Source organism: Globicephala melas, chromosome 20 (genome assembly GCF_963455315.2).
Source record: "Globicephala melas chromosome 20, mGloMel1.2, whole genome shotgun sequence".
Classification (NCBI taxonomy): Eukaryota; Metazoa; Chordata; class Mammalia; order Artiodactyla; family Delphinidae; genus Globicephala; species Globicephala melas.
In genome coordinates, this window is record NC_083333.1 from 11,555,737 (window position 1) to 11,572,055 (window position 16,319).

A 16,319-nucleotide genomic window follows, 5' to 3' on the forward strand; every position below is an offset into this window, starting at 1 on the left:
TTCACAGGGATGAAGGCACTTCTGCAGAGCTGTACAGCTAGAAACGTGGGCACAGGATCTGAGCGCAGGCCCTGCCGCCGCCCCCTCTACAGTAAGTTACCAGCGAGGCTCTGAACAGAAAAGAGGCAGAGACCAAGACAACAGGAAAGCCTGTTTTTGTTTTTACTGGAGGCTCAGGTGGCACATGACGGTTCATAAAATGGCTTCAGAGGTAGGGGGTAATGGGGAAACAAAAAATAAACTGGGAGGGGAAAGAAAAACAACCAGGAGGAGGTAAGAGCTGGCTGGTTCCTTCTCAGCCTGATTTAGGGGAGGGAGTTGGTGACTCTGAACTATAAGGATGGATCCCTTCCTTTAACCCTTGGTCAGGGAGAGAAAAAAAAGCCAAAGGCTGTTGCTTTGGCCCTCCTGAGTCTCCAGGAAAAAGGGGAAAAGCTGGTGTTTCGATGTCATGAATTGTGGGAAAGCGGGGAGGGAGGTGCTGGGTAGGATCCAGGTCAGTTGGAAAAACTGGCAGATACCTGAGAGGAAGAGAGACCGAAAAATCACGACCAGCAGCTTATCACCACCCAGCCCCATCCCCACCCTCTTGGTACCTGTCCTGGGCCTGCCACTCACCAGATGGTGGCTCTGGGTGTCCTTCGAGTTGGAATCACTCCGGTATGCCAGTTGGGGGGTCCCCACTGTTGATGGGGGCCGAGGTCTAGAGAGAACAAGGGTGGCCGACTGAGACCCTCTTGTCCTTTGGAGCCCCCAACTTCAACCTCCTCCCACCTTTTCTCTTCCCATTCCTCCCCCAGTTCACATCCACAGGCTGGTGCTGGGGCTCCCAGCAGAGCTGAGAGGGAGTCTGCAGGGGGTGACGTGGGCTCGACCGCCTCTGCTGGGGTTTCCTGGTGGGTTGGGGTGCCCGCCAGGCGTGGACCCAGCAGCACTGTCTCTTGGGTGTCAGGCTGCGTGAAACAGGGTGGGTGGGAGCAAGGCCAGGAGAAGGGGGACAAAGAGAGGGAAGGGAAAGGAAAAGAAGACAGAAGTGGGGGAAGAAGGGAGACAGGCAAGTTGGCCACAGCCTTTTCCTTCATTCTCCCCTGCCACACAGGGACAGTCCAAGGTCCTCACCTCTGGGGCTGTGGGCCGCCCGGGTCCAGGGGGCTGCTGACGTCTCCGCTGGAAGTAGGGGCGGTTTCGTGAGCGCTGGGGCTCAGGCCGGGAACCGTCAGTGGGGCCTTGGCTGGGCTTGGTCTCGCCATCCCCACTTTCTGTGGTGGGCTGCTGGGGTGGCCTGGGGTGGAAAGGCCTGGGGAGAAAAGTAGGGACCCTGAAGGGACAGGAGCCCTGTGCGGACCATGTCCCTCCCTCCCAGGGCCACCCAGCAGAGGTGGACCAGGCTGCCTCTCCATCCCCACCCCACCCCAGCAGTGCCTGCTAACCCCTGGGCACCTCAGCAGTAATTGCTCAGCTACCCAGCCCTCATGACCACTGGCTTCAGGGCCATCCCCTTCCCATCCTCCTGTCCCCATACTGGCTGGCGAAGGGGAAGACAGAGCCCAGGACAGGGAGTCTTACCTTCGGTACCTGGGCCGGAATCTGGGTGGGGGTACCCGCTCATCTCCCTGCTGTTGGTCCCCCTCCAACGGGGCTCTCTCTTTGGGTTCTGCCCCATCAGTGCCCTGGGAACACACAAAGGCCCGGGTGAGCCGGGTGGCACCAGCTGTCCAGGCGTCTGCAGCTCTTCCCAGGCCACCATTCTGCTTCGTCTGGGGACTCTGGTCTCCAGCCTCACCAACTCTCGCAGCTGGTCCACACGTTCCCAGTTCCCCTCACCTCTATGGGCGGCTGCTGGTTGGGGGGCCGAGGGCCTCGCACAAAGCGCCGTCGGTAGAAGAAGGGTGGTGGGCGCCGTCGTCTGGGCCGCTGCCCGGAGTCTTCAGCACGCTCCCCTTCGCTGCCTAGTTCTATCCGGCCCGATGGAGCCTCTGCCACCATGGGTGGCGGGGCAGCTGGGCGGGGCCGGGGGATGAATCGGCGGAACCTACGTCGGTTGGGGGCATAGCGGCTGCCCTTCACTGGCACCCCGCCGGGCCCAGTTACATTAGCAGCTTCTGCGCCCTGCGGGGGGAGGTGGGGAGGAACGGGTGAGAACCTGCTCCAAAAACCAGTGCGCAACCTTCCCAGTCTTGCCTGAATCATTGTCTTCCCATCCTTCCAGCTAAATGCCCCTTTCCAGCTTTCCTCCAGGTCCTATAACTTCTACTTCTTTCCACCCTCCCCAGAGAAAGAGTGGCAGGTGTTTGGACCCTTCTAGGAGGGACCACATCTGCAACTGGTCCTTTTGAAATAGCTGCCACTGGACCCTCTTGAGGTTTAGCCTGGAGGTGGGGTGGGGAGGGAGAAAGAGGGCTGGCAGTAGGTGTCTGTCTCCGGGAGGGCTGATTCTGAGAGGAGAATGTGGGCACGGGCCCCGCGTGGAGAACAGGCATGGGAGTATTTGGTGAACTACAAAGAAACCCAGATACTGCTGACTGGTGACAGCGACACGTTCTTTAGGACATCCCTTGGAGTGGCCAGAACGTTAAAATGACAAGGTCTGCGTGAGGACACAGTCCTGGTCCTACAGCCTGGGCTGCTCGGCCAGAGGAGGAGCTGGCCTGAGGAGGCCAGAGCCTCAGGGGACTTCCAGGCCACCCTCCCACGGCTTGGTGGGCTCTCCATCCCACCGCAGCCCTCGAACCTTCTCTCCTTCCACGACATCGAACTCCACAGTCTCCCCATCTCCAACGCTGCGCAGAAACTTCCTCGGGTTGTTTCTTTTAATAGCTGTCTGGTTAGGGAAAGGCCAGGAGAAAGGTGAGGACAGCCAGCCGGTAGTCTCTCGCGCCCCTGCTGGGTCCACCACCCAATTTCATTCTTTTCAAAATTTTATTGAATACTTGTGGGCTGGGGCTGGAGGGTGGAGCAAGGAGAAGGCAGTCAAAGTTTAGCGGGGGAAAAGCCACAGACTAGCGGCTTTCAAACAACTGTGCAGTTCACCATGGTCCCCAGAACACACTCCCTCCTCCCCCACCCCTCAAGGATTTCAAGAAGGGAAGCAAGAAACATGAACTCAAAAGCAAAACAAAAAGCTGAGAGAGTCTTAAGTTGCAAAGTGGGTAAAACGTACTGTGCTTCTTACCTCAATCCCACTGAGAGCGCTCTCCACCAAAGCAGTGGTTCTCAAACTGTGCGTGCATCACAAACACCTGGAGAGCTTGTAAAAACAGGCTGCTGGTCCCTCCCCCAAGCCTGATTGATTCGCTAGGACTGAGATGGGCCTGAGAATTTGGATGTCAGGTGATGCTGCTGTTGCAGGGACCACACTTTGAGAACCACTGCACCCAAGTAGCGCAAGCCTGTGTCCTTTCCCTTGGACACCGCCTGTAACTCATTCTAAGCGTGTTCACAGGTCCCAGTAGGTAGTGAGCGTGCCATGCCCAGAGGGCAACAGGTATGTTTCTTACAGAGACAACCCAACACAAGTGGGGCCAATGCAGTTAATACAGGCACCTGAGGCGGGTGGATGGGGGAACTATTTCCGGGTAGGAGATGAAAGCTGGAGAAACATGATCTGTGCTGCTAAGGATAAGGGCAAAAGCCATCAAAGAGGGTGGGTTCCTCCCCTCAGAAAGTCAACCTAGCTCTTACCTGGTGAACAAAGACATCCTCCTTGGTGTCATTCCTGCAGGACAGGATGGGTTGTTAGGGGGTGACTTTGGTAAGGCGCTCACCTCCACTGAAGCCTCCCTAGCTGCCATTCCTAAGACTTGTGGCCCCATCCTCTCCACCTTCCACGGCAGCTTGGGGTGAAACAGGGCCCAGGGAGTGAGACAAGAGCCAGCGGGGGCCCCCTGAAGCTGGTATGAAGCAAATATCCCTAAAACCTCCATGAAAAACCTGGGCTTCACGAGGAAAGGGCTGTGGGGGGAGGCAAAGGCACCTTGAAGGAGCTGGGCCAGATTTCACCTGCTGAGCACTCCACCCTCTACCCCAGGGCACCTTAGAACCTGGTGGTGCTGGGTATAACTGTCCCCAGCCAACAACCCCTCTTCCCCAAACCACATCACGGGTGGAAAATTCCACTCGGTTTCCTTCCTTCTATAGTCAAGGAGGGAGAAAGTGGGGACGGGAGTTGAGGTGCAGAACACGTTTGAGGAGGGGAAAATGGGTCAAGAACTTGCTCCAAACAGCCACAAAACTGTGTTCTCAGCCTGGAGGTGAACCCCAGGCCCCCTCTCAACACACCAAGAAATCAAGGATGAGAGAGAACATTCGATCTGTCACGACCTTGCCTATCATCCCAGTTTATCCTAGCACCCCAATGGGGGAGGGGTGAGGTCTTCCCTCAGAACCTCCCAGGAGTCCTCATTTCCAGAATTAGAGAGGGACCCTTCCCTAGAACAAGTGTTCTAGCTTTAAAGCACTTAGATCTGCACAAAGGTCAGCCTGCTAAGAGGGAACTGGGACCTCCCAGGAGGTCTGGGCTCGGCAGGGTGCCTGGGCTGGGGAAGGCCCTCTGGGAGAGACCTGGCTCCGCTCAGAATCCGCCACTACGCCCCGCCCAGTGCGGGGGCGGGGGTGGGTGGGTGGGTGGGAGGGGCTGCGGAACTGAAGGAAAGCAGCAGCCTCGGGCTGTGCTGGCGCCTCCCTTCCCCAACCCCCACCGGACGCAGTCCCATCAGGTGGGGGATTGATTCAACGAGCTAACAGCTCCGTTAGGGAGATGAGTTATGAGAGTGCTAAGTGTGCTGCCCTAAACAGGAAATGAGTGAGGATTCCAGCCCGGAGGCACAGAGAGCAGGTACATTCTGCCACAAAGGCGGCGGCAAACTAAACCAGAAGGTGACCCAGACAGGCTTGGGAGGGTCAGAACCAGGTTTGCCAACTTCTTAGATCATTAATCCTCTGCTGCCCTTGAAGATGTGGAGGCGGCTTCGTCTTGCCCACATCTGTGCTGTGGTTAAAGACTTTCAATCAGCGTCAGCTGGACATTGCAACCATGTGCCTTGGTAGGGGTAGGGATGAGGCTGGAAAGGTGTCCAGTCCCACAGGCCAGTTTGGAAGGCACCCATTCCACCCCCTCCCTGGGTTCCTCAGATACCTGTTGATGAATCCGTAACCATTCCGCACGTTGAACCATTTGACAGTGCCCAGGACTTGGATTGCTGCCAGGCAGGGATGCAGTGGGGACAGTAAGATGGGGAAAGAGATGGAGTTCGACTCAGTTTTGAGACACTCCAAAATCTAGTCTACCTCCCTATTACCTATTAAGCTTAACTTCACGCCAACCAGGTTTCACCCAGTAGCTTCAAGGCATTCTTACCCCAGTTCCACTACGTAAATGGAAGCGCCCATACAGGGGGGCTCAGGCTTTCAAAACTTCCGATTCTAAGGCACGTTCCTCACATCCTACAAATCAAGGCCCTTCACCTAGAACCGGGTACTCACCTGGTCCACGAACTTCCGCCCTCAGGTCATAACTGAGGGTCTCTCTAGCCCTCCCAGTGTAAGGGTCACTAGTGCACTTGCTTCCTGGTCCCAGAGATTTACCTAACACTAACTCGAGTCATCAAGGCCAAAAGTCTCCCGCCCCGGGGGCGTGGCCAGACCCTACCAGACTAACCACGCCCTCCCGCCCAAGAACTGCAGGATTTCCCACCAGGGGAACCCACTTCGGTCCGCTGGCCTCAGCCTAGCTAGTCCTTTGAGTCTCGAGCCAAACCGGCCTTCGGCTTTCCGGACCCCACCGGGGTCCACGATGCCCCTCCCCCAGCCCGCCGACCCCCTTAGAGCAGCCCTGGCGCGCGCCCCGCCCCTCACCCAGCACCGGCTTGTCCGCCTGACTCCGGGCCGGGGGCGCGGGGGTCCCCGAGGCCGCCGTCGCTGGGTTGCCAGGGGTGCGGGGGCCCGGCGCCGAGGGGGTCCCAGCAGCGGGGACCGAGGAGGCTGCGGCTCCGACTCCGCCCGCCCCGCTGCCTGCTTTCTGCGACTCCCCTGCGGGCACCGGAACCACCACCGCTACCACCCCTGCCGCCGTCGCGGGCACCGTGGCCGCGGGGGCCGCTGTCGCCACCACTGCCGCCTCCGCCTCGCTCATCCCGCCGGGCCCAGTACCGGCCCCCGCCGCCACCTCCTCCTCCTCCGCCGCCACCGGCCCGGCCCCTCCCCCTGGCTCGCGAACCCACTGCCAGGCTTGGTCCTCGCGCCCCGAGCCTCGCCTGCACGCCGGCAGCGGGCCCTGAGCCGAGGCCAATCGGAGCCCGCAGCCGCGGCGCGCGCAGGCCCCGCCTCCCGGCCACAGGCCAATCCTAGCGAAGCTACCCCCCCAGGCCAGCACGCCGGCCCCGCCTCCTGAACTTGGCGAGGAGGCCGAGGCCCCCGCCCGCAGCCTGTAAGTACACCTGGGCCCCGCCCCGTTGCCGTCACGTGACCGACCACAGCCCAACCCATTGGCCGACGGCCTCTTTCCCTTCCCCCCGCCCCTTTCCACCGGCCGCGGGAAATCAAACGGGCTGGTCGCGCCCCAACCGCCACCTGGCCTCTGTACGAAGGGCGGGGCGGGGCGGGGCGGGGGGCGCAGCTCCAAGGTTGCCTCTGACGACCCGGGCGGGGGGCCTGAGCCCGCAGCCTCGGTCCCGGCTGTGAGCGGCACCGCTCGCTTCCACTCTCGAGGCCACGCTTGCCCGCACAGCGCCAGGTGTGGTTGCTTTCTTCCAGCCCGTCCGACCCTCTCCCTAGAGGATGACCCACACACCCTGGCCTGCGGGATCAGCCCGCGCGGCCAGCCAGACTTTCCCAGCTCACGGTTGCTCTCACAAGCCGAGGACTCTCACACTTTAGTTTGTTTTTGAGGTATAATTTACATACAGCAAAATGCACAACTCTTCGCTGAGTTTTGATAAACGTGTTCATCCTTGTAATCAACACCTTAATCAAGGTGTTTTTCCCTCGCTCTGGGAGGTTCCCTCGAGCCCCTTCCGGGCAGGTCCAACCTCCGCACAAACCACCGCCGTTCTGATGTTTTCCACCCGAGATCAGTTTCAGGGTCCACAGTGCTGGGCGCTTTGGTCTCCGGCTAGGTGGGGTCTCCGTCTCCAGCTCCTCGCCCTCTCCCTGGCTGCTCCCTCCGCCTTCTTCCTTTTATCCAACTGGCCAGGCTCTTCGGACTCAAGGCAGTTTCGTCTGCCTCCATGTCTCTCAGGGTGACTTGGCTTCAAGTATCAGCTTACATTTCACTCCTCACTATCACTTCTTTACTTTTCTCATGGCATTTTTTGAAATATGAAATTGCTTATTTATACTATTCCTGCCCACTCCGAAACTCTTAAGCCGTGAACTCCACAGCAAAAACCGTGTAGTTATGCCTGACTCCTGGAACAGTGCCTGGCATAACACTGGCACGTAATATTGCTTGAGCAAATGAATGGTCCCCATTCCACAGATGAAAAAACTGAGGCCCTGTGCGAGGCTTGCCCCGGGTTTCTCGGGAGTCCAGGTGTCCGGCCCGGGAGACGCTATCTCTCTCCCAGAAAGATGCGGCTCCAGAAGCCGCTCTCGCCGAGGGCCGTCTCCCCGACCCGGGCAGGACGCGTATTTTTAGCAGGGACAGCACGCCCCCGGGCAGCACACGTGCCCCCAGGCTCTGCCCGGCCCCACGTGCGCTTCCGCAGCCCCGAAGTCCCCCGCCAGGCCAGCGTCCGCTTTCCAGACGGCGGCCGCTGCCAATCCCGGTGCCGGCGCGCCCTCTGCCGGCCGCTTCGGGAGGCCGCCCGCCCCGGCTTCCTCTCTGTCCTTCCACCGCTACCCCGCTAGCCCCACCGCTCCCACCCTTTCGCAGTTGAAGATTCTGTTTCCCGGGGCATCGGGCACCAGAAAAAGAGAAAAGATGCGAAAACAACTAAATCAAGGCGAGGCCGTGAAGGATAAAGAAATGACCACCCTCTTTTAGACTATTAAGGACCAACTTACCTGTATCCAGCCCTGAGCTCAAGGAATTCGAGAAGCATGAGACCAAGGCTGGGGGGAGGCAAGCAAGGTAACTCACAGTGTGACCCCGGCAACCAAAGAATCGCGTGGAAGGTACAGAGGGAGCTCAGGTGTGGACTGGTTAACTGTAAGGTTAGAAGGTGAGAGAGAGGAAGCTAACAGAAAGGGTGAGCCCTATTTGTAGTAAAATTAAAAATATGTCAGGAGATCAAGGGTGCTGCAGGAAAAGTACATTTGGCCGACAGCACCGAGACATGAAACAATACTTAGACATACAACAATTACATACTCTCTATCCCCATGGATAAGAAGTAGCAGATGCCACAGAGATTTGCAATTAATATCCCTGTTCAGTTGAAGGGTTTGTGCATGTAATTTTCTGGTTATTTAATTTCACACACACACACACACACACACTCACACACACCCCACAAGGCATACGGGATCTTAGTTCTCTCACCAGGGATCGAACCCATGCCCCCTGCAGTGGAAGCCCAAATTCTTAACCACTGGACTGCCAGGGAGGTCCCTATTTAAATATTTTTAAGTACTATAGATAACAAGGGCTCCAGGCATTCTTGTGAAAAGCCTTCCTCCTCTTACTGTCCCTCTCTTTCTGTCATTTCCTGCCCACCTGCAATCTGGCCTATCTTGTTCACTGTTAAAAATAAATAAATAAATAAAACAAAACCCCTACCTCCTAACTCTTGCTCTACACCTCTCCATCAACTTAACACAAAACTTCCTGAAGAAAGTCTCTACTGTCTCTACTTCCTCATCTTTCTTTCACACCCCACCAACCCAAACCTGGTTTCTGTCCCCACCACTCCACTGAGATGGCTTCACCAATGGTCCACACCCTCTTCTTAACTGAGACATTTGGGGCCTGGTTTTGGGTTCTCTTTCAACTCCATCTGCAGAAGTGGTCCTGCCAAAGCTTCCACAGCTTCACCTTCCCCCATGCCCTGATACCTCTCCTGTGGCTTGTTCTCCACCAGCCTCAATCTTTCCTGGACTGTCTTCTCCTGTCACCCCCCTTCTATAGGTAATTTTATCCATTCCCCTGGTTTTGGTGACCATCTGCTACTGATGGCTCTTAAACCCATGTGTCTCCAGCCCTGAGTCTTTCCCACCTTCTAGCAGACTCTGAGCCAGACATCCTCTAGCCAATTGCTTCTCAGGCTTCTGAAACGTAAGTCCTCATCCAGGCTCCTCTTTTTCCCCCTCCCATGCTGAAGTATGTCGCCACTTACCCACAATCATTCGTTAGTGCCCATTCTTCTTTGTAGAACAGTTTCCCCTGGATGCCCAGGCTCAGCACAGCAAAGGTGAAGATTTATGGTATCAAACTGAGATATGTGAAAGATTTACAAGATGCTGTTGCCTCGCTTTACCCTTAGTACCAAACACTACCAGCGACTTCTGCCTCTAACTTTCTCCTTGCTGCCCAAATCAAGGTCTATTGCTTCTTCTGTCTGCTAATACCTGCTCTCTTATTTCTCAGCTGCTACCAAGAGAGTGTTCCATACCTACAGCCCCTCCCTCTCTTGCCCCATTTGCTCTTTAGCTACTGTTAGCTCTGCCCTCTCCTTTTCCAGGTTCTGCTAGCACTCCGCCAAATCCTTGACCTTTTCTCTGCCCTCTACGTCCTGTCCTACCTACTATATCTGATATTACTTACTGCCTCCTTCTTGAAACCTCCTCCTTGTATTTTTTTAACCTAATTGCAGTAAGAGTCAATATTTATTGAGCACTAAGTATGTGCCACATGCTGTGTTAAACACTTTAAATGTCTTCAGTCATTTACTCCTTCCAGCAGCCCTGAGAAGTGGATACTAGTATAATTATCCCCATTTTCCAGATAACAAAACAGAGGAATAGTGAAGTTAAGCAACCATCCTAAAATCACACAGCTCTTGAACAAGCCAAGCTGAGAATCCAGTGCAGACCAGCCCAACTCCAGAGGCCATCTTCTTTCTTTTTTAATATTCACTTATTTATTTATTTTGGCTGCGCCAGGTCTTCGTTGTGGCACGCGGGATCTTCGTTGTGGCATGTGAACTCTTAGCTACGGCATGTGGGATCTAGTTCCCTGACCAGGGATCGAACCCGGGCCCCCTGCGTTGGGAGCTCAGAGACTTAGCCACTGGACCACCAGGGATGTCCCCCAGAGCCCATCTTCTAAGTCGCCAACCTCCTTCCACTGTGCTGGGACTATACTTTCCCATCTTCCCCAACAATCCTTTGACCCCCACATTCCCTCTAGTACTTTCCATATGTCAGGCTTTTCCTTCGAAACTAATTTTTTTTAATTTATTTTTTATTGAAGTATAGTTGAATTACGATGTTGTGTTAATTACTGCTGTACAGAAAAGTGACTTGTATACATTCTTTTTCATATTCTTTTCCATTATGGTTTATCACAGGATAGTGAATATAGTTCTTTGTGCTCTACAGTAGGACCTTGTTGTTTATCCATCCTATATATACCAGCTTTTGAAACTACATTTCTTAAAAGACTGTTTCCATCACCCAGGCTCTGCTTCTTCCCTTGGGAGGGGGGAGGGGCATGAGGAAAGACACTGACATCTGCCCTGTCACTTAGTTCAATGGACCCTTTTTTTACCCTTGTTCCTCCACCTCTGTCTATGTGACAGATGTAACTGGAGACCATCTCCTTCTCAGACTTCTTCGTGGGCTCCTCAAGCTTTTATTTGCTAGAGTCCCCAGTTCTTCTGTTCTGACTCTGTCACCTTTGGGGAACTTGTCCACTTCCACTGCTTCAGCTATGACCTGTTACAGGTAGAATTGTGTCCCCCAAAATATACGTTGAAACCCCAACCCCTGGTACCTGTGAATGTGACCTTATTTGGAAATAAGGTCCTTGCAGATGAAATGAAATCAAGATGAAGTCATTGGGCTGGGCCCTAATCCATATGACTGGTGTCCTTATAAGAGGAAACTACCACGTAAAGACAGACACATAGGGACAATGCCATGCGATGACAGAGCAGAGATGCAAGTGCTATAGCTGCAATCCAAGGAGTGCCTGGGCTACCAGAAGCTGCAAGAGGCAAGGAAGGATCCTCTTTTCAAGACTTGGAAGAGAGGGCAGCCCTGCCAACATCTTGATTTCAGACTTCTATCCTATAGAACTCTAAGAACAAGTTTCTGTAGTTTTCAGCACCAAGTTTGTGACACTTTGTTACAGCAGCCCTAGGAAACCAATAAACAACCCAAACACAGATGACTCCCCAGTCTATGCCACTAGCCCAGACCACCCTCCCGAGCTCCAGATCTGTGATGCCCAGCTGCCAACTGGAACTCTCCGGGGTCCCCTGTCTCGGGAAAGGGCTCCAGTATATCTGGCTGTGGTGATATGCACTCTGCTGTGCTTACCTGTTTCATGCCCTCAGCATTTCTCACCTGCATCCTCCAAAATTGCCCCCCTCCCATCCACTTTTCACGAAGCACCCCACAAGCAAAATAGCCTCCCAGTCATTCTGTCCTAACCCTGCCTTTATTTTCACTGCAGTATTTATCAGTACCTGATATTTTCTTGTTTTTAATGTATATAAGCTTGGGTTCTTGGCTGGCTTCTTCACTGCTGTATTCTAAGCATCTAAAACTGTACCTGGCATCTGGTAAGTGGCCAGTAAAGAGCTGACTGAATGAAAGAAGAAAGCCAGAAAGATCTTTCTAAAATGCTTTTTTTTCTCAGTACAGATCTGTCGTCACAGAAAGTTCTAGCAGACAGCACTGTTACACAACGCTCTCTTTCAACCTCAACTTCCATGATACTAAATCCGTTCTCAAAGTTCCAGGGATTCCCTGTTTGAATTAACTTCACTGACATTTATGGAGTACCTTCCTCCGACCATGTGGTGGGGAAGGCAGGGTGGATGGAATGATCACCACAGCGCTCCTTAGCAACTCTGTGTGTCTTCTAAAAATAGTTCAGGTGGGGAATTCCCTGGTGCTCCAGTGCTTAGGACTCTGGACTTCCACTGCAGAGAGACTGGGTTCGATCCCTAGTCAGGGAACTAAGATCTCATAAGCCGGGAGGTGCAGCCAATAAATAAATAAATACATAAACAAATAAAAATAGTTCAGGTGGTTTACAATAAAATATGCCTGTTCATTTATTTCCTCAACAAGCATTTAGTGAGCACTTTCTGTGCGCCAAGGTGCTATAAAAGGTGCTGGGAAGACACTTATTCAGTGGTGAATAAGACACTCCCTGCCCTCACACCACTTACAGTCTAGTAAAGGAGGTGATGAAATAAGTCAACAGATACACATGATAATAACAGATGTAATCAAAGCCATGAAGGAAACGCACAGATTGGTGTGGTGTGTAGAATAGGAGGCTGTAAGGGGATAATCTAGAATTAGGCCACCAGGAAGACACTGCTGAGAGGTGTGTCACAGTTTATGCTGTGACCTGAAGGATGAGAAGAAGACAGCCAAGTGTTGGGATTAGGGAAGAGAGTTCCAGGCACATGAAAAAAACAATTAATGCAAAGGCCCTGACGCAGAAAAGACATGAACCTATCAGAGGAAAATGTTTAGTGAACAAGGTGGAGGATGAGATAGGCAGGGCCAGATTAGCCAACGCTTTGGAACCTGGATTTTATCCTAAGAGTGATGGGAAGTCTTTGAAGGGTTTTATTTTTATTTAAAATTTAAAATAAATTAATTTATTTGGCTGCGTTGGGTCTTCGTTGCGGTGCGCGGGCTTCTCATTGCAGTGGCTTCTCTTGTATCAGAGCACAGGCTCTAGGCATGCGGGCTTCAGTAGTGGCAGCACACAGGCTCAGTAGTTGTGGCTCACAGGCTCTAGAGCGCAGGCTTGGTAGTTGTGGTGCACAGACTTAGTTGCTCCGTGGCATGTGGGATCTTCCCAGACCAGGGCTCGAACCCCTGTCCCCTAGCACTGGCAGGCGGGTTCTTAACCACTGCGCCACCAGGGAAGTCCCCTTTCAAGGGTTTTAAAAGGGGGAATGAGTGATATGGTCTAATTTATTATTTTTTAATAAACTTTATTTTTTTTAATTAAAAAAATTTTTTTTGGCCACACTGCATGGCTTGCGGGATCTTAGTTCCCTGACCAGGGGTCCAACCTGCACCCTCAACAGTGAAAGCACCGAGTCCTAACCCCTGGACCACCAGGGAATTCCCAAAACTTTATTTTTTAAAGCAGTTTTAGATTCACAGCAAAATTAAGTGGATGATACAGAGACTTCTCGTATACCCTCTGCACCCATGCGTGCACAGCCTCCCCTATTTGACTTACATTTTAAAAATATTACTTGGCTGCTCTGGGGAAAATAAACTGGAGGGAGGCAGAGGTGATGGGGCCGCGGATTAGTGAGGATGGAGAGAAATGGACGAGTTTGAAGTACATTTTGGAAGTAGTGTCTGCAGGGCTTGATGGTGGACTGGATGTGGCGGTGAGAGAAAAGGAATCACGGAATCTAGGGTTTTAGCTTGAACGTGGGCAGATGCTGATGCTATTTATTTCCACGAGAAACCCTGGGAAGAGGAACATAGTCAGGGGCTTGGTTTGGGGCTTGTTTGAAACATCCAAGAAGAGCGCTCAGGCAGGCAGTTTGAGGGATGCGTCTGCGGCTCAGGAGAAAGTTGAGGCTGGAGCCCCGCGCAGATGGGAGTTACAGCCCTAGGTCAGGCTGAGCTCCCTATGAAGTAAGTGTTGAACTCTCTATTGTCACAGATGAGGAGATAGTCCCAGAGAGGCTAAGTGACTGGGCCAAAGTGATGTACCGAATTGAATCTCGGAGACAGAGTTTTGGGTGAAGTAGAAAAGAATAGCCTTATTGCTTTGCCAGGCAAAGGGGGACACAGCGGGCTCATGCCTCTCAGAATTGTGTGTCCCAACCCATGAGGAATTGGTGAGGAGTTTTTATAGCAATGGATCAAGTGTAGGGTTGCTGATAAGATTAGAGTGTGTGCAGGGCTTGCACTCCTTTCATCTTGTCTCAGGTGGTCTCCTAATTTTTTTTTTTTAGCCTGGCATGCGGGATCTTAGTTCCCGGACCAGGGATTGAACCTGCGCCCTCTGCAGGAGTCTTAACCACTGGACCAGGGAAGTCCCTGCTTTCCTAATCCTGATTGACTTCTCTGGTTCCTTTAATGTTGCCTCAGGTGGTTTCTTGGCTGCCTCTCCCTTGTCTCTGTCGGCATCCTCTCCCTTCCCGAGGAGCAACTGTTTGAATCTGCCGTTTAGAACCCAGGGAAGGTCATGGAGGCTGGAGTCTGTTCCCTACAAACAAGAAACGGGACAGAAAGGCTTCCATGCCCAGGAGCCCCACAGGGTCCTGCTCGGTTTCAAAAGCTACACAGTGTGAGTGGCCCAGGAGGGGGAAGGGCATGACTGTGTTGGGAGGTGCAGGAGGCCTGCAGAGGCTCTGGCGAGGAACAGCTGGGATGGGAAGGTTGGAACCTAAATCCCGCAGGCCTCGAATCCAGGCAAAAATCCTGTCCTGAATCCAGAGGCGCCTGAATGATGTCTAAAGCGCTTTACTGGGTTCTTCTCGGTGGAATTGACTTTTCTCAGAGGACTAACCCCTTTGGTGAGGATTTAGTCCTCCCTGGCAGGCTGCAGAAGACAGTGGGGGTAGTTCGGTCAGATCAAACTCTGACATTACAGCTCAGTCTGGGGAGCCCAAGCAGCCCCTAAGATGGGCTACGCAGATGAACTGCAGGGCAGACTTGAGGAACTTCCTCTTCAGGGTTGGCAGGAGGGGAGACTCCCTCCTCTCTAAACAGGCAGGAGATGGGCCTCAAGCCGGGGGAATCCTCTTTCTTTCTTTTTTAAATTAAATTTAATTAATTAATTAATTAAGGCTGCATCGGGTCTTAGTTGCAGCACGCGGGATATTCATTGAGGCATGCCGGATCTTTCATTGTGGCAAGCGGGCTTCTCTCTAGTTGTGGCGTGCGGGTTTTCTCTTCTCTAGCTGTGGCACGCGGGTTCCAGAGCGCGTGGGCTCTGTAGTTTGCGGCACGTGGGCTCCAGTTGAGGGGTGTGAGCTCAGTAGTTGTGGCGCGAGGGCTTAGTTGCGCCTCTGGAATGTGAGATCTTATGTCCCAGACCAAGGATCCAACCCACGTCCCCTGCATCGCACGGCGGGGAAACTTCTTTCTTGTCCAACTTCCATCTCTAAAGCTGGTTTCCCCTTTGTGAAACTAGGAGTTCGTGAGTCCCACTCATCTCTGAGTTGCCCAGTCCCCTTTTCCTTCAAAGAACAAATTGGGGGCACCAGTGCCAAGAAGAGTCAGTTATTTTAAGCTGAACCGAGCATCGTAAAGACGAGGAGAGGTGAACACAGGAGAGAGAAGGGCATGCAGGTCTTGGACCTGTTTCCTGGCAGGTCAGGACAAGGTGGCTCTGATGTGTGCCCTGAGTAGACTCTTTAATCTCTAACTTCAACTCACATCTCACTGTTTTTGATTTCGTTTTGTTTTTGAGCTATAATTGACATATAATATTATATTTGTTTCAGATGTGCAACATAGTGATTTGATATATGTATAGATTGCAAAATGATTATCACACTCTATCTAGTTAACATCCTTATCACACTGTATCTAGTTAACATCCATCACCACACATAGTTACAATTTTTCCTTCTTCCTGTGATGAGAACTTTGAAGCGCTACTCTTAGCAACTTTCAAGCATACAATACAGTGTAATTAGGTATAGTCACAATGCTGTACATTACATCCTCAGGACTTTTTACTTTATAATTGGAAGTTTGTGCCTTTGACCCCCTTCACCCATTTCACCCACCTGCCACATCTCACTGGTCTTTTTTTTCCATGCCACATGGCATGCAGGATCTTAGTTCCCCAGCCAGGGATTGAATGCATGCCTCCTGCAGTGGAAGTCTTTTTTATTTTTCCTCCACATTCTCAACTTTATTTCCCATCCTAGTGATGGCTCCTCTGTACAGTGTAGGAAAGGGACCCCCACCAGGGGTGCGGAGAGACAGTGTAGGCCGGACTTGACCGTCAGTGAAGGTGACGAGGATGACCAGAGACTGGCAACCACACAACAGGAAGCCAGAGGTGGCCCTTCCAAGTCTCATCAAGGACCCAGAGTGGGTTTCAGAGCCCCAAGGGCCTAACAGTACGATTCCCAGAAGCCAGGGTCCGCAAGCCATCAAGGAGTGCCCAAGGCCCCAGTGAGGCCTAGAGGGCCAGGGTGTCTTTGATGAGCCTGCGCATGGTGTTGGTGACGGAGGAGCCCAGGGTGTCGGTGATTTGGAAGGAGATC

General features: G+C 53.0%; 1 protein-coding gene across 1 annotated transcript; it reads right to left on the bottom strand.

Annotated features, from left to right (window-relative positions):
• Positions 1-194: 194 nt before the first annotated feature.
• Positions 195-6,130, bottom strand: YBX2 (Y-box binding protein 2). The gene is made up of 9 exons (XM_030862244.2): positions 5,854-6,130; positions 5,135-5,198; positions 3,682-3,715; positions 2,732-2,821; positions 1,825-2,109; positions 1,567-1,670; positions 1,120-1,297; positions 619-703; positions 195-521 (listed from the first exon to the last, which is right to left on the bottom strand). The coding sequence occupies exons 1-8, from the start codon at positions 6,128-6,130 to the stop codon at positions 653-655; spliced, it is 1,083 nt and encodes a 360-aa protein (XP_030718104.1). The 3' UTR covers positions 195-521; positions 619-652.
• Positions 6,131-16,319: the final 10,189 nt, after the last annotated feature.

What these genes read in the sequence shown, in the direction of transcription:
- YBX2 (XM_030862244.2), bottom strand. Translation starts at nt 6,130, where the DNA reads ATGAGCGAGGCGGAGGCGGCAGTGGTGGCGACAGCGGCCCCCGCGGCC. An exon ending in GGCGGACAAGCCGGTGCTGG is followed by an intron (nt 5,199 to 5,853) that starts GTGAGGGGCGGG and finishes CCTGCCTGGCAG; the next exon opens with CAATCCAAGTCCTGGGCACT. An exon ending in TTCCGGCCCAGGTACCGAAG is followed by an intron (nt 1,298 to 1,566) that starts GTAAGACTCCCT and finishes TTTTCTCCCCAG; the next exon opens with GCCTTTCCACCCCAGGCCAC.